This window comes from Amblyomma americanum, chromosome 11 (genome assembly GCF_052857255.1).
Source record: "Amblyomma americanum isolate KBUSLIRL-KWMA chromosome 11, ASM5285725v1, whole genome shotgun sequence".
Taxonomy (NCBI): Eukaryota; Metazoa; Arthropoda; class Arachnida; order Ixodida; family Ixodidae; genus Amblyomma; species Amblyomma americanum.
Genome location: NC_135507.1, coordinates 107,630,117 through 107,648,567, shown reverse-complemented (window position 1 = coordinate 107,648,567; position 18,451 = coordinate 107,630,117). Strand labels below are relative to the sequence as shown.

At 47.6% G+C, this 18,451-nt stretch overlaps 1 protein-coding gene across 1 annotated transcript in view; it reads right to left on the bottom strand.

Annotated features, from left to right (window-relative positions):
* Positions 1-18,451, bottom strand: part of LOC144110741 (ubiquitin carboxyl-terminal hydrolase 24-like) — a 276,311-nt gene that overhangs the window by 56,167 nt on the left and 201,693 nt on the right. The window contains 2 exon segments of the mRNA XM_077643811.1: positions 8,512-8,773; positions 12,646-12,796. Coding sequence (XP_077499937.1) covers positions 8,512-8,773; positions 12,646-12,796 — 413 coding nt within the window.

The window sequence follows — 18,451 nt, the reverse complement described above, 5'->3', positions numbered from 1 at the left end:
GTGTATCCATATGAGCGCGGGGAAGTGTGATATACCGCTACCAAATTAAAAGTTGCCAGATAATTGATTAAATATTGTACATTACCCAGCAACCGAAGACAATTATTGTGCGGGAAAATAGGAATACCTGCAGCTAATAGTTAGGGATGATGATGTTGATGTTCCTGGGAGGTCAAGACCCTCCCTCGTTTCAGCTACTTCCCTCCAGGTTTGGAAATCCTAGGAATTCTCCGATTACTCGGTGATCCCGCGCCATTTTGAAAGAAAGGGCTAGATCACGTCTTCGAACACTGTGTCAACTATTGGTCAAAACAACTGGCCTAGAGGGGACAGCGTGAACCGCTCTCTCTGTCAAGAGCACCATGGCTCAAATTTCCCCGCAGCAGAATGTCTTTTCCCGAGCACCCACCCTCCCCCCCCCCTCCCCCATACGCCTGAACAGAATGTTGTGTACCATTTCGTCAACCAGTCTGAGAAAATTGCTTTAAGTCAATCACTTGTCTTCCTTCAAGACTGAACTAATTAATGGTACGCCAGCATCCTCGACGTTTCTTACCTGCGAGCACCGCCCGTGCATTCTGCTAAGCCGTTTATATTCAACGATGGGTCTCTGCAAAATAGTTGCACGAAAGATAACGCGTAGTGTCTGGTCATCTGCAAGGCAGGCTGCCAACTTAACCGATCCCATACGAGAAAAGAAAAAAAAAGAGGATGATTAGAAACATACAAACAAAAATCGCACACTAAAAACAGAAGCGAACAACAGTGTGCCCCATTAAACGTCATATTAGAAGGTTTGAAACAGCGACTCAGCAGCACGGCGTGAGCATATAATCAGTTCTATTATACATCTTCATTAAAAAAAAGGAAAACGAATCGGCTACCACATCTCTATACGTTCATTATAGTCTTGCATTTTTTCGCAACTAAAACACCGCTATGCTGGCGCGTTCGCATCATGTTGCGGTGTTTCGGCATAATAAGCGAATTTCTGAGAAGGAACAAGGAACCGGAGACCAAAAGGGAGGTTATTCGGAAGGATAAAAAAGTGGATAAAAAAAATGGAGCGAACAGCGGAACAGCTGTGAGAGAAAATTACAATTATTACAATTACTGGACCATTTCCTCTCCTCGAAAAGCAATTTTCCAAATAAAAATGCCCCTGTGCTGTGCGGCGTTAAAGAACGGCAAGTGGACTAAACTGAAATGAGCCGTCCACTATAGTATTCATCATAATCTCTGCATCACTCCGGAACGTGTAACTCAACGTTTACCTTTCTGTTTTTTTATTCACCCATGCACAGAAGTACGGTCGATCTCAGTTTTCGGCATACCGCCGAAGCAGACATCGTAAAAGAATGCAGCGCGAAAAAAACAAGGTTATATAAAGTTATATAACCTGCTCAAAAGTTATATAAGCTGCTCATCTTTCTGAATAAATGTGTTGGTAGTCAGCGCCCTTTCCTGTCCACTTCTGTTCGTCCTTGTTTTTTTCGCGCTGCATTCTTTTACCATGTTCACTGACCAACAAGCCCAAACAGCCGCTTTAGTTGAAGCAGACATCGTTTGGCGCATTCATAACCGAGCTCATTAGGCAGTGTAAGCTTTATCAGCGTATCCACAAGTACAGCACCTTATCGCGGACACTTCTAGACGGCGTGCGCTTTACCAAAATTAACCGCACGCCACGCGCCCCCGTTTCATTCCGTCCAGATATCGTCCGCACGCGTCTACAGCAGCGATGAGCCGCACGCAGCCTAGTAGGCGTTGCATAACCCTCCTCGCCCCACCGGCCGCTCCCCCTCTCCATTCGTCCGAGCAGCGGCGCCAAACAGGCGGGACTCGGGTGCGCGGGGGTGCTGAGGGGGAAAAAAGCGCGGGAAAGACCTTCCGCGCGACCGGCCGCCTCGCCATAAAGCCTGTTTCACATGGCGCGCCGGGAACGAAAAATTACGGCCCGGTCGCACTGTCGTTGCGACGATAATCGCAGCCGCCGTTTCACATGCCAACGATTTCTGTCGGTGCCATCGGCCCCCTAGCGTCAGTGCGGCCTTTCAGTGCACGAAAATTCTTCGGCTGCAATAAATGTCAAACATCGTGGCAGGCGTTGATTTCGTAATCATGGGTAATAATATTGGGCCGTGGTGTATTATTAAGTTCAATAAAACGTTTTGGAGATTTTCCTCTCAACTATGCTATGGCGTTTTTTACCAGTTTTGTGTGCCCTCAGCAAAGGTTCAGTATCGGCTTTTTGGAGCGCGGTTTAATAACCCAACAAGTGTGGCCCTCCTTGAACATCGGTCTTAGATCTAGGAACTGAAGTTCATCTTTTTCTGGCATTTCGAACGTGAAATTTAGACCCATTGCGTTCTCTTTAAACACATTTAACACATCAACCGCGCGCCTAGCGTGCCCTCCCTTTTTCATTAGTATTAGAAAGTCATCTACATATCTCCAGATCTTAAAAGCAAGACCGTCAAGATTTTCCTTGATCGCTACGTCTACTTTTGCAAGAAAAATGCTACTGAGTATCGGGGCTACACGAGAACCAATACACAAGCCCTGTTTTTGCAAGAAAATTGTCCCGCGCCATTCCACAAAAGTTGAACACAGGTAAAAAGAAAGCAGTTCTAAAAGGCTTCTACTGTGATACCGCTGCGACCAGTAAATGCTACTTCATCGTTCTTGAGTGTGATGCATTCCTTCACGGCGGACAAGAGCTTGCCATGAGGTATGGAATAATACAAATCTTCAACATCAATGCTAAATCCGAAACAGGTTCCTGGGTTGCTATCTTGGAGGTACCAGACGATCGCCTGTGAGTCAGGAACAGCATAGGGGGCGACTACTTGTAAGGCGTTGAGGTTCTTTTGTAGATAGCCGGATACTGCGTGTTGCCAAGTGTGACGCTCGGACACAATTGTGCGAAAGGGGATATTCGGTTTGTGAGTTTTTGCGGCAAAAAACAATTCAAGACTTGGAGCTGGAGCTTTCTTTACACTAGAAGCAAGCGAGATGAGGTTGCACGCCGTTAGCATTTCGACTGCACGGTCCCTTACTCGTTCACACTTCACCTTAACCTGTTTGAAGTTCTTATCTATTGCCGCTTTTGCTTCCTGCGAGTATGATGTCTCGGGGAGCACAACGAAAAATCCTTCCTTATCCGACACCATAAGGCGCAATTCATTCTCATTGAGGAACGTAACCAAAGGTCGTAGGGCCTTAGAGTTCCGTGGCCTACCTACAGCTTTTGTCACTGCGTCGACGCACTCCACTACACAGCGATGGCGGTCTTCCTCGGTGACGCGGCGGGTAATGTTCTTCACCAGAGCAACCTTTTCCGGCGGAGACAGCACTGGTTCAAAGCAGTACTTGGGGCCAAGCTTGAGCAATTCCCTGTGCTGCTGCGGAATCTGGGCATCTCCAAGCAGAAGGACGTCCTGGCCGGCATTTACAACCCGTTTCTTCTTCGGGAGTTGGGGACGTACAGAAGCCCACAAGAACTCGATGGTCTGGTCCGCTGTCTTCGTCCAGTCTCTAAAAGCTTGTGCTTGACGCCGGTTATCACCTTCCTTGCCACAGGCAAAACGTAGGCAGTCCTTCAAAAAGCGGGCTTGCCGACACCATTCCGAGCGTAGCATGCGGCAAAATCTTCTCGAGTGTCCCGCGGAAGGAAGTATGGGTCCACACATCCACTGCAGGTCAGCTGGGCAGGTTCCAGTCTTGATGTGCCATGACGCTATACGAGCCTTGCACTCATATACAGCGTACAAAGAGGCCACACGAGCCGGGTTGTAAAGCAAGGTATTAGACCACAAAAAAGAGCCCGATGTACTAGAAATTTGCTGCTATGTTCGCGCTGTATTTTTTCCTCTAAAATTACTATATATTAGAAAAATATATTTGGGGAAAAATGGGAAATTTTTAGCCGACAACTGGGAAAAACCAACTGGCCAATGCAGCAACACTGGTATCGGGCATGTTGTAGTATAGGGTATGGAGCAGTCCGAGTTTCCGAGCGCAATTTCGAGTTTCCGAGCTCGGGCGCAATTTGATACAGCGATGGACGCGAGGGAGCACCGGTAGTTTGCAGTGTCTCGCATTATGGCGCGCAGAATCGCGTTTTTGCTCGAATTGGGCGCAATACGCATGTTTCATACAGCGCTGCACACGAGGGAGCACAAATAGTTTGCAGTTTCTTGCGCTATGGCGCGCAGAATCGCTTTTTTGCTCGAAATAACCGCATAGACTACGATTCGACCTTGTTGGCCGCGCGCAGATATGTCTGTGCAGGGGCGCCGCTTTCTCGGGCCAGGTCAGCAATATGGCGGCCCCGCGCACGCGAACGAACTCGACTGACACCCAATGGCGAGGCGGCCGGTCGCGCGGAAGGTCTTTCCCGCGCTTTTTTCCCCCTCAGCACCAATAACCAAACCACAAGCAGTAATTTTCAGGGGGGAAGTTGGCAGTGCTTTAACTTGAATAACCCTGGAATTCAGCGGGAAGCTTCTGCGCGCATGGTTTCAACGTGGCTTCACATCACCCCATCGGGTGCTCTTAAGGTCAACCCAAAGGGCACCCCAATGTCAAAGGTCAACTGAAGGTCATGGGTAAAGGTTCGACACCATAACTGTGCCACATACGTGACCCACCCCACCGCTGTCGTTGGTTGAGGTGAAGGTCGTTGTGCTGCCTATCCAAAAACTGCTTTACTTAGCATAATGATGTTTTTCGATTAAAAAAAAATAAGTGAAATGAATCATGTGACGTTCGTGTCTGAGTAATCTCAAGGGTGATCACAGCAGCATCGCCTTTCCGGAAAACGCGCTGTTGTGGTCAACTAATCACTGGCAGCCGCTCTGTTTGGCGATAAACTTGCACTGTGGTGCGATGTAAGCGCCCCGTCATTTCCACACTTTTCGAACACAGTCATGCAACTTGTGCTCCCATTTAAGATTTTGCATCGCTTAAAACAGGACGGCGACGGACGGATTTTTGTTGGGTAAGAACACCCGTGGTGCCGTAAAAAACCTCTCAAAGTTAATTTTCAATTTTGTTCACCCTCAGTGGTCGTAACGCCAACTTCTCTACAGCTCTCAAAAAGCACGCCTCAGCTGCCTTGTTTACTGCAGTACCGAGGCGCGCGCGAGCCAACGGCACGCGAGTCCTCGTTGGCGTTCCATAACCCCCCCCGCCCACTCCTCTTTCCGTTTACACTGCGCCAGCTCTTCCGAGCCTTCGGCGCAGGCCTGCCAACCCTAGGGATTTTCTCCTATATCTAGAGAATTTAAACGTTTAGGGGAAAAATAGATTATTGTTGTAATGTAGGGAAATTTTACTTTCTGTATGGGTCATTTTTATTTTTCCGTGTGAATAGGCTCTTTATTCACCCTTTCTTGACCACCTTGATTTTGAGAGTCTACCAATGTGCCAGCCCCGCCGCGGTGGCTCAGTGGTTAGGGCGCTCGACTACTGATCCGGAGTTCCCGGGTTCGAACCCGACCGCGGCGGCTGCGTTTTTATGGAGGAAAAACGCTAAGGCGCCCGTGTGCTGTGCGATGTCAGTGCACGTTAAAGATCCCCTGGTGGTCGAAATTATTCCGGAGCCCTCCACTACGGACCTATTTGTTCCTCTCTTCTTTCACTCCCTCCTTTATCCCTTCCCTTACGGCGCCCTTCAGGTGTCCAACGATATATGAGACAGATACTGCGCCATTTCCTTTCCACCAAAAACCAATTATTAATTATTATTACCAATGCGCCATCTGCACGTGCGGAAAGCACTGATGGGATCGAGGTAGCGGGGTCGGGCAGGGTGGAGGTACGAGGATGACGGGACTCACGAAGACATTGGGGGACAACAATATATTTATTCTATTTACATGGTGAATCAAATGCACGGACTGTACAGAGATGATGAGGGAAGCGCTGCAGAGAAGAGCTCTAAAGACTCAATGAGGCAGACGGGCGCCCTGAAATAAGGCTTTGCCTCTGCAAGCTTCCCTGTTCGCCGCACTGCAGTGCAACAGAGTTTTCTCTCTGATCAACCTGATGAAAACAAAGACTAGAAACAGCTTGGCGACGCAAACCCTGGAAGCTACCCTTCACGCCAAGCGGCTTCTAGGAGGAGCCAACTCTTATGACTTTGCAGTGAAGGAACGCTTAATTGGCCTTCTGAAAAAAGACATATGTATATGCATGAGTGAAACGCAGTCGGAATGTCAACTGAATTACGTGCCCTATGTTTTAGCGTTTGTTGGTTTACGCCCACATTTGTGCACAAAGTGGATTTGCCTCGCTCTTTGACTGCAGTCGGTGAGCGTAAGTGTTCACGGCGAGATTTCGCGGGCGTAAGTACGTCCGCAATAGTTTTCTCTACGCGACCTATGTTTTTTTCTGTCGCGTGGTGTATGCTTGGCCCTAATACTTGACTACGGGTAGTTTGTCTCGCGTTATTGCGCATTGGACCACGATTCGAACGCGTTCCGAAGGCGAAAATACGTCCCCGAATCGCTTTCTCTGCGGCGGTTAATGAACTGGGCTCTGTGGCTGCATAAATGGGCGCAGAGCCGCGTTTTCGCTCCAAAACAAGCGCACACAAGACGCTGCACCACGATTCGAACGCGTCCCGAAGGCGAAAATACGTCCCCGAATCGCTTTCTCTGCGGCGGTTAATGAACTGGGCTCTGTGGCTGCATAAATGGGTGCAGAGCCGCGTTTTCGCTCCAAAACAAGCGCACACAAGACGCTGCACCACAATTCGAACGCGTTCTGAAGGCGAAAATACGTCCCCGAATCGCTTTCTCTGCAGCGGCTGCAGAAATATGCCCTAGCCCGAAGGCGAAAATACGTCCCCGAATCGCTTTCTCTGCGGCGGTTAATGAACTGGGCTCTGTGGCTGCATAAATGGGCGCAGAGCCGCGTTTTCGCTCCAAAACAAGCGCACACAAGACGCTGCACCACGATTCGAATGCGTTCCGAAGGCGAAAATACGTCCCCGAATCGCTTTCTCTGCAGCGGCTGCAGAAATATGCCCTAGCCCGAAGGCGAAAATACGTCCCCGAATCGCTTTCTCTGCAGCGGCTGCAGAAATATGCCCTAGCCGCTGAGGTTATAGAAAAGAAAGGAACGAAGCGAAGAGCAGAACGGCTGTGAAAGAGGAGAACAACTAGGCGAGGAGGCGGAGGAAAAGAGAAAATAGAAGGAAAGGGTAAAAAAGAGGGCGAGGAGGGTACAGGAGGATGAGAGGCGCAGTTGCGAGAGGGGTTATGGAACGCCAACGAGGAAAATGCCGTCTGCGCTTCTCATTTCCTTCACCCACGTGATCACAGCGGTCTCAATTTCCGGATACTTGGCTAATCGGAGCCTTTTTCTGTTGCTGGAGAAATCTTCGGCTTCGTAGGCATCCTCGATGGCCTTCCTATTTCGGACGTAGGTCGACAACGTGCTTGGTGGAATCCCGTGCTTTTTCGCGATTTCCACTTTGCTGGCCTTCCGTTTGTCCACCTCGCGTAAAATCGCCACTTTCTCCTTCACCGTCTTGGTGCAGTATTTCCCACGCAAACACATCTCGCGGACACAAGCTCACAGTAAGCGGCGTGCAAAACGAGGGCTAAAACACTAAAACGTCGTTCCTCGAAGCAGTCGCGGCAGGAAAGACTGGTTAGTACTTGTTCCAGCACCCTAGCGGTGCCCCGATGGTTGTGCCATCTATCGTTCTGCCGTGAAAGCTTCCAACGATGGTTTTCAACAGCGGCGCTTGGCGGCGCGCAGTTCGATTTATGGGTGGCGGCGCCAATTTTTGAGTGAATTAATGAGCTGTTACTCGCATAGACTTCTATGCACTGCGGACCGGACCACGATGACTATTTCGAATTATCCAAAATTTCGAATTAACGAGTTGTGAATTAACGAGCTTTCACTGTAGCATTAATTACAATACAAATACAACGCAAATAGTGTCTGCCGCATCCCTGTTCCATGGTGATGACCATCAGACCTTTGAGGGACCAAAATTGGCAGGGGTTTAATGTAGTTAAACTGAGTAGACGTGCGAAAGCAGGTGTTTATTCTTCTACTGGAGGGGTGCCTAAGCTATGCCTTAAGGGGGTATGAAGCGACATCTTTAGTGCGTTTACGCCCATACATGTAGAACTGGTCATTCTCTACTTAACATTCATAGATAGCGGCAAGTCCTCATACCCCTGCCAGTGCAACGGATCAGCGCATAAGCAACGTGCCACTCTACTGGCAGGTGGCTGTTCCTGTCAAAGCCACCGGAAGGGATTGTGCGACACATGTTGCTCTTCGCGAGCAACCTCTAGTGCAGCTGGCACAACGCTCCTCCGAACTTACCCGAGATTACCTAAGTAACTCGGGTTACCAGGCAATGGCACACAATCTTACATACAGTGACAAGGTTCTGGGTCAGTGTTGGTGAGCGTATGAGTGCTTTTGCACTAATACATACGATAAAATGCTCTGAAGCGGGAGACTGAGAGATCGACCCACCATGTTGATAGAGGTGAGAGCGGCAACGAAGTCAAAGTAGTGCGTGTTGTAGACGTCCCGGTTGCGGGCAAACAGCAGGTTCTGCTCGCGCACCTGCCTCCCAATGTGGGCTGGCATGCGTGAAGGGAACCAGCCCTGGCGCTCCCCATGGTCCACCAGCCGCGTCAGCTGGCTCAGGCTGTCGCCACGCTGGCGGGCGCTGCTGCCCACAGCCGCTGCCGTCACCGCTGAGGCGCTAGGCGTGCGGTGCACCGACGATGACCTGCATTGCAACATCCATCACAAACCCTTTAATCATGCACTAACTTTAAAATGAGCACTTTGGCCACAAGCTTCACTGTCCTACCAGTATTATGGCTCAGTATAACGGAGCTATATGTGATAACAGTTCTTTTACTTTATTTACTTATTTAATTATTATTATTAGTATTACTGTCCTGCAAGACAAACTAGCTGCTGTGTGGAGAATTGCTATGCGGCTTTATGCTAAGTTACAGATTTCTCGCTGATTTTTTTTTTTTTCCTCAGCTCAAAACCAAAACAGACATGTTGCTATAACGAGCTGATTTTGCGAGTACAGTATTTACACGATTGTCGACCTATTTTTCAAAATTCGAAAATCCGAAGTCGGTGGGGGGGCCGACTTAAAATCGAAACCAAAGCATCGCACCATAAATAAAGGCGAGACAAATGAGATATCAGGCATGCTACAGCGTGGCTGCATTTTTGCGGCACGGCTCCATCGCATATCTCTTGGTGCTGGCCTAGAGCAGCTGCTATGTCAATGCGCAGAACCGGCATCCCCACCACGCACGCGGCGGCCTATGGTGGCTGTCGATAAGCAGCAAACCGGCAGCAGCCCACTCCCCACACGTGGCCGCAGATAGCGGCTGCTGATAAGCAGCGGCGGCCCGATAACGCATTCGCATTCTACTCTCAATATGCGTCCTCCAAGTTTTGTTTTTTTACTTCCTACTGCGCTTTCGATGCTTCGACAGTTGATGGAAGGGCCGCTGTTCCAATCAAGGCGGCACCGCCACTCGGAACGGCAGCAGCACCGGGAAGTGTCAGCAGCCAACGGAAGAGCCGACGCCATGCCATACGTGCACAAGAAATGGCACTAAAAATGGTTACGACCTCAAGTTTGTTGATGCCATTATTTTTGGGGCTGGTGCTACACGTCCACATTTCGTGTCATTACACGAAAGTCACAATGACGATAATGACTGCAAGGCAGTCAGAAATTTCTTCTGAAGAAAAAGAGTGCAAATGGGCACTATATCTTGGCAAAGTCATTCAAATGTAATCTAAGAATTATTTTGCGGGAGAAGCCACTGTTCTTGCCTGACCAAAAAAAAAAAGTTAAAAAAAGTAGCCATAAACTCGCAGGTCAGCACACGAGCCGCGAGTATCTGTCAGAAGTGATGGTTAAAATGGTGCCTTCCATATTGAAAATGCAGTAGAGATGCCTCATTTGACTGAAAGTTATGAACAAGCCATTTGCTATTGGATAGGAAGTTGCTGAATACCTGTGAAGGGCACGGACAGAAGGGTGAACAGATAAAGACAGGTGTGCTCTAAACAAGAAATCCTTTTAGCTCTCTGTTCTTGGCAAACTAAGTTAATGTCATCTGGCAACTGGGGCAAACATGAGCTAAAACATGGCTGGACCAAAGGGCAGACCAAAGGGCAAACATGAAGCAATTTTCCATCTGGATGGCATGCAGCCTGGTGCATGATGAAACAGCCAGTTCTGCAGGCACGCTGATGACCGTGTTCCATGGTGCTCTCGTGGCCAACATAACATCGGAAAACTGCAGAAACCGAAACTGAACTGCGATTGCTTCAAGATAGCAGCCCTGCATCAGTGCTTTAGGGCAATCAAATCATGGTATTCCATTATAGCATGCCAGTAGAGTTTGAGAGACAAAAGTTTGAAAAGAAAAAAAAAAGCCGCAATAAATTCGAGTAAATCAGGTAGTTGAATAATCCAAACCGAGAAATAACAATGGAAAAAGTCACCAGTAAAAGGTGTCCACTTTAGCAGTGATGACTGCAAAGGACGCTGTGTTCCTAGCTTATACTCTCTCGGAAACATCTGCAAAGGCATGCCTCAGGGCACACCTTACTAATGTGCACTACGGGAAAGTCCTGCACAATGTCAGTGCATGTTAAAGATCCGCAGGAGGTCGAAATTATTCTGGGGAGACCTCCACTATGGCACCTTTCTTCCTCTCTTCTTCTTTCCCTCCCTCATTTATCCCTTCCCTTATCTCTTACTTCCTTTCTTCTTTCACTCCCTCCTTTATCCCTCGGTGCCCTCTGAGGCCAGGGCCTAGTCCCTCCTTCCGCCCTGCCTCAAGGGCAAGAACTATGTATTACCTCAATAAACAATAAAAAAATGTCACTGATGAACTGGTTTGAGCTTTTGCTACAGGATGGCACCACAGTGTTTTGCATTTCCTGGTTGAAGTACTGACCCTGGCCCACTACAACTGTTGTCAACGAGGTGTTCATCACTGTGCCGTAACAGCTTAAGGTGCGGGAACTCAAATGAATGCTTCGCTATGCTAGAGCTGTCTAATTGCTGAATAGATGTTGGGACTATGTTAACCCCCTATCACACGGTCATTTCAAGGGCTCTCAAACCAAAAGTCTATCGACTCAAAGGTTAACTGAGCACTGCTACACGGGCGGCTCCAATGGCCATCGAGTCAACAGCCTGTTACGTTAACGGTGAGGAACTTCCAATAGCAGCTATGTGCACTCTCGAATGTGGACAGCTAAGAGCAACGCACTGGAGATTAAAATAAGAGCACTATCATCTCTAAAAAAAATATAGAACATCAAAATATGCAACTTATCTTCTAGAAAAAAAAAAAGGACAGGCTGGACGATAAGACAATTAAGCAGGCACTGTGGCCAGCGATACAGCAACCAACACCAGCTGCCTCAAAAGCGCACGAATGCTACTAAAGCTTGTCCAGGACAACGATGTTCATTTCAAGAGTAATTAATATTACTGTAACAAATGAACATTGTTTTTAACCTTAAATTGTTTACTGATCGCTAGCATGCCTGCAAAATTATTGGTGCTGGTGGCGGTGCACCATCTTGGTGTGGGACAATGGAACCTTTCGATGGTAATCTAGCTTGCAATGTAGCAGCAGCACAACTCGTTCGAGTTCAATAGCAATTGAGAATCTCAAAGGCCCTCGAATCAACAGCCTTTGAAAATGCCCATGTGACAGGGGTATTAGTTGTTGCCTCAGCTCTTTTGCTGGCATGCACTCACTATTGCACACGCTGGTGATGGTTTCCAGCATAGAGATGTACAAAAATTGGAGGGCGCTTGAGCTTCACCTTTAAGAGTGGAACGCGACAGCATGTTGCAGTGCTGCCAAGGAGTCCACGGAACGCCATCGCCAATTCGGCGCGACGCCTTGCCCATTGGAAACACCTTTTAACACATTTTTCATTTTTTTCAATTGTTTCGGTTAATTCATTGATAATTACACATTCTAAATTTACTTAATGACCATCACCAAGAATTGGCTTTTCATTCTGAGCATTTTGACACATCTGAAACCCCCTTTATCCATTTTTTAAATTTCTTTACTTAATCAATTAATTACAATGATTTTATTAACTTGTCATTGCCTACCACACACTAATGAATCATCTATCACTAAGGCCACAAATTACCATGACATGGATTTTTTTACACAGCCCTCAATTATTTCCAACACGCGGTGCCGACTACTACTACACTGACGGCTTTTCGACCGAACGAGCTGCATCACTGTCACGTAAGAACGGGAGAAACCACTAAAAGAAAAATTCTCGGTAAAAATTTCCCACAGCATTTCCAAAAAAATCGTTGTGGACTGTAGCACATCAGACATTAAGTTTTCCACTGAGGCGGAAAAAAATTAGGGCCTTATGATTTAGTTGCTGGTCCCTTTAAGGCGATGCCAGGTGCATCAGAAAACCTTGCAGTTCCAGCCAATTTCATAAAATCAAGCCTCAGAAGCACAAAAGGTATTTTTAAACTGATCAGAAGACTGGCCACAGCTGTGGCTCCCCCGGTAGTGTAGAGAAGCAGTGAGGCGTAGCACAACGCAGTGCACCCACTTGACAGGAGTCGAGTCCTTGGGTTCCCTGCGGAACGAGAAGCGACCGGGCGCCTTGTGTGGTGTTCGGGGTGTCCGCGAGTCCTCTTGCTTCTCATAGAACAGCAGGTAGGCATTCCAGTGCCGCTGCCGCGTCTCAGGATAGCACGATGCTGGAAACAAGGACAAAGAAAAAGGCAGACAGAGCAAGGAATATTGGACAGCCAACTAGAGTGGCCATTTAGGCTACTGCAGTTTTTTTCTATTCTGAATAAGAGCACAAAACACAAGGAAAGCAGAAAGGATGGTAACTTACTATGGCACTCGACAGTGCCTAACGAAGTACCAGTGTGTCTTCCAGTGTTTCTGCTGCCCTAATCTGTGTTCCTACCATATTTTTCGGAGTAGAAGCTGTGATTTTTTTTCTGAATTTTTCAATTCAGAAAAATACAGTGCATCTTATACAACAGGGCAACTTTAATACAGCCAAAAATGACATGCCATTAAATGTCACCTTTTGCCATGCCCAGTAACTATGCGTGAAAATAAATGTTACGTGCAAAATGGCAAAAATATAGAGGTATTTTAAAATGTTATCGAATGGGTAGAACAGCACAACCTTGCAATGGCCGGACTGAACGTCAAGATTGCCATATCCGGTTCACCCTTGTTATGAAAAGTTAATAGGGCAAGCTGGTCTTATAAAAAATAGTTTTTGTTAATGAAATCACAATAACGAAATCTTCAAGAAATATGTATTTTTGCGTGCTGATTGCAAATATATGATTCAATTTTATGTAAAACAAGTCTTTGTGAACTTACATAATAATGTTATGTAACTTTTTCCGAGAGCTTTCAATAAATTTTGCCATAGGAAATTTCCTAAAACACATGCCATTGGGTTGTCGTGACATCAAGCTATGCAATGAGGGCAAAATTATTATCCTGCCTATCATATAGGTTGAGTTACAGGGTTTTGAATTTCCCACTTCCCAAACAAGAAGAAAAACTTGTATTCGTGATGAGTTCAAAATCCTACAACTCACCTTCTACAACTGGCAGGATAGTTTTACCCTAATTGCATAGCTTGATGTCAAGCGAAAACAATGGCATACAATCTAAAAAGTTCCACACATTTCTTTCAAACTCTCGGCAAAAAGCTGCCTAACAGATAGCATAAGTGCACAAGGACTTGTTGAACATAAAATTAAATTACGTATTTGGAATCAGCGCGCTGCCAAGGTCTGTGCTGCAAGCTGTGCCGACAATGGCTCAAAAGAGGAGCAGGATAAAAGCTAACGATCTTAAAGGAAGACCACGGAAAAATGCACGCTAGCCAGAGCTTGAGGGCATCTGCGCATAACCCCTGCTGAGCATACTTTCAACTTGCTCTCTAACAAAGGTATCAGGTGCATCTTAAATACTAATGTGACTTGCATGCTATTTTTTCTGTGGAAAAACTGCCACTTTGCATAGACACAGGTGCAACTTATACATCCATAAATACAATATTCAAAATGGGAAAAAATAATTTAGGGGCGATCAACTGGACTGATGTGGACAATATGCGAGAGCATTTTTCTTTCACTCACCAATCTATTCCAATTTTGATTCCTTTCTAATCCTGGCTTTGTTCTTATTCCATTTCTATTCATAATTGCTCCTTTTAGACATTTTTGCTGAGACATCCCTCCTCCTAAAACACCTTCCAACCCACTCTATCACCCTTCTTTGAACCCCCACACATGCAGGCCTAGCTGGTAACAAGGTGGCTCACGCCTGCGCCTGAGGTTTCACTGTCTGGGAGCCGACCATGAAGTCCACCTTTGGCCACGTGGCCCCACTTACTTCATCGCACCGCCTCCTCTCCTTTCATGACATATGTCACCATTACTGCCCACTGCAAAACCTCTCAGTATCATGAGATTCCGTGGTGTCAGCTCCAGATTCGAACTTTTCCAAATCCTACCGTCGGCAACCTCACCCACCCAGCTGTCTACCCCCCCCCCCCCCCCCCCCCCCCCCCCCCCCCCCAAATCCCTGAATATTAACTCAAAGGAGCAGTGGGAGGCTGCCCAGTGCCTGATCTCCAGATCGAGATCCTAGATTGGGCTCAGAGAGGCCTACCCAGCATAAGTAAAATTGTCAATCAATCAATTCTCAGTCTGGCCTCTCCCGCTTCTTACCTAGAAGAGGGGGTTTCCTGCCACGGTGGGAGGAATCCCCCTCTCCACTTGTAAGCATGAGAAGCGAGAGGCCATAGGAAGAACCCAGAGGGCAGCTATCACAGACGGAGGAGGTTCTGACACGAGTGGAGAAATGCACAACATGAGTGTGGCTGCCACGGGAACCAACCAGGTAGTTATCGAGGAAGGCGGCAGGTGGAGACGCCACCTTCCATGATAGCCACCTGCATGGAAGGTGCCTCAGGCAACCTGAGATAGGTCACCAGAGCTGAATATGAGAAGCCAAATTCTTATTGTCCGTTCACAAGTGATCTGCCCAATCAAACGTGGCCTGATGATACATCTGTTTACACAGTCCACACAGAGCACAACAGCTGTGAGCACCCTGGTCAATTTGCTACAGCTGTTCTTTCAAGTCAGCAAGCTACAATCAGGGTCACCAACAAGTGTGACACCTTGGCTTGTTTGGCTTGATGCCTATCAGGGTGAATATCATGTAAGTCGACCTTTTTTTTTTTCACAAAAATGACTATCTGAGATTGGAGGGAATTGGGGGGTAAACCGCACCTCGTGCCGCTGCCCGTTCCTGGGAGGATGTTTGGTTTGGTTAATATGGGTTTAACGTCCCAAAGCGACTCAGGCTATGAGAGACACCGTAGTGAAGGGCTCCAGAAATTTCAACCACCTGGGGTTCAGTAGCGTGCACTGACATCGCACAGCACACGGGCCTCTAGAATTTCGCCCCCATCGAAATTCGACCGCCGCGGCCGGGATCGAACCCGCGCCTTTCTCCTGGGAGGATGTATAAAGCTCCATGTGTCAAAGAAAATCATTAATTTGTATGTGAATCGATTCCAGTAATGAAAATTCTAAATGCATGCTATTTACTCCGCTAGCTCGCGCTGGCAGTCGCCATCTGGGCGAGTGGTAGGCGGTGCGACAGCAAACTTTCGGCAACCTCTGGAGTGTGTGTTGTCGTGTGGTGCCGGGATCCGTTGTCGTGTGGTGCCGGGATCCGAAAGTACACGAAAGTTTGACACTGGTAAGCCAGGCCACACGCAAGTATGCTAGGCAGAATGGAGCGTCATTTTATCACCTTTATCTTCATCTACCAATTTGGCAGGATTTGCCAGAACTCCACAGTTCCGGAGCAGCCCTGGTGAATTCTTCAAATACATAACGTATTGAAAGTATGGATGACAGGATGCACGTCTGACAACTGGCGCAAATTAACCACAAGTAAAAAGGGCTGCTAGATCAGATCAAAATCCACCGAAGATATAGTAATGATGCCTCGGCCAACAGTTCGAAGCAGGCCGCCACGCATGCGACCCCCCGACTGTCAGTGTAAGGCGGCGTTATTCGCTTCGCCTGCTTTTCTGCACGCCTCACTGTGGAAGGCCTTGTGGAAATCAATTACACGTTCATTTTAATAAGAGATTATTGTGTGATGGCAAACTGGTAACAACGTCGCACCTGTTATAGTAGACCATGATTAGATTCAAATCACTTTCACTGCAGCTTTGACGTGAAGCATGCTAGGCTTAGCGACACCGAGTAAACGGTGAGCTACTACGGAGCGCATTGCCCAAGCCTGGTGGCCGTGTCACCACAAGGAGAAGCACCACTAGCGTGGGTACTCCCCATTGTAGTTTTTTGTGCACCATAATGTTTTGTCCTTTCTGGTGCGAATGCTGAGCTCACAAGACAAGCGAGCAGCGCTGAGGCACTGTATATTCACAATTCCGTGCGGAGTGCAGCGCACACGACGACGCATCTATGGTCATCCCGGGTATCGCAGGCAGTTATCGTCTACCAGCTCCCCGTGTAACGTACCACATATGCAAAATTATGCACACATGAAGCAGTCCTTTTGGCTCACTTTTTTTAGAATTAGCAGCTGTCAAGTTAGGGGTGCGGCCCTAACTTGGCAGCTGTATGGTAAGCTATGAAGTTTAGAAGGACACAAAGTACCATCTCGACAGAAGGCATGTTTGAGTCAAGCGAAGCTGCAACAACCACTTTGAGTGGCTCACCTCAAAAGACAGGAAACAAGTAGTTGAAGCCATGGTCAAGCAGCCGGTGCTGTTGATTCTCTAAATGCAACAACCAGCAAAACAGAACTGCTGATGCTGCCACCAGCTTTTTTCCATTCAAACTGATGCACGAAAAAGTGGATGTGAGGAGATTTGAATCGAGACGGAACACTAAGCACCATGGTGTGCATTTAGAAAGTCAAACGTGCCCCTGGTAGAACTCCGAGACTAGACTAGTAAGGCTGGATTGAGGTTTAATTGGGATGAGACAAGATTAGGCTGCAATCGTGCTGAAGAGAGGTTAGAAGTTTACAATGGTAGATTTCTGGCCGACTCGATGAAATGCACTGCCAAAATATCCAAGCTAATGTGATGACACTTTGCGAGAATTCAACATTTAAGAACCTAGATCAGGACTTCAAAATCTTTTTAGCCTCAGAGAGCCCCACGTGTCTTGGCTTCAATTCCTCTGTGCCTAAGATGCATGCAAAATGGAACATGCAGACATGCGGCTTCTCAGAAAATTAACGGCGATTACATGTATGGTAATGCAGACGATGAGCGCTAGCTATGGAGACAATCAAGTTTCAGTCCCATTTATTCATCACCTACACTGCTCTCATGCAGGCTACTTGACGAACCCCCCCCCCCCCTCTTGTACACGTCCCTGTCCATGTGTACAGTTACACTTTCTGAGACAACGGCGCAACACAGTCAATAAGGCATCCCACTAACAAACAGCTCTGCGTGGTGATGGCCACTTTTAAAGAGCAGGATGCTTTCGAACACTGTGGCTCCCCGCCAAGTTGCTGGTGTGGCTTTTGTGGGCGTTTCTTTGCCAAGAGTGCAAAAACTGTTTTACAGCGCAATCCATTTATAAGGATATTGAGGAAACCAGAAAATTGGATGGTTATAACTGATTATCGTTGTATCTGGACCAGCAAAAAAAAAGAAAGCAACCCCCATGTATGTAAGTATTACCCCATGCATGCAGCCACTGGCACCGGTGCTCCAGTCAAAGGCACATAGCGTCTTGGCGATCCGCCAAGCTCGCCAAGTGGGCTCACCCCCACCCTCCAGTGCTCCCATCAAAAGGCAACACACTGTGATGGTATTGGAAATTGGTTTTGATGGACAGAAATTATGCAGTAACTGTCTCACAAATCCTGGTGGATCTGAACCTCTGCATAAGGGAAGGAATAAAGGAGGGAGTGAAAGAAGAAAGGAAGAAAGAAGTGCTGTAGTGGAGGTCTCCGGGAATCTTTAACATGCACTGACATCGCACAGCGTACAGGCGCCTTTTGCCTTTCCCCTGCATCGAAACGCGGCCGCCGCAGTCCATTTGGAACCCGGGGTACTCCAGCTCAATCATGGAGGAAGGAAGACGCCTTCTTTCCTTCTTCCATGGGCTCAGTAGACGAGTGCCTTAACCACTATTGGATGTTATCGGCGCACAGCATCTTGGGGTGCTGCCAAGGTCTGCCCTGTGGACAGAAACGGGGGAAACGGGCAAGAAAAGAGAGTGCTTAAAAAAAAATAAATTCTCAACCACCTCGGGCGGAAACTATTGTTTGTGTGAGGCAGAGTGTGGTGGTTGCGGAGAAGC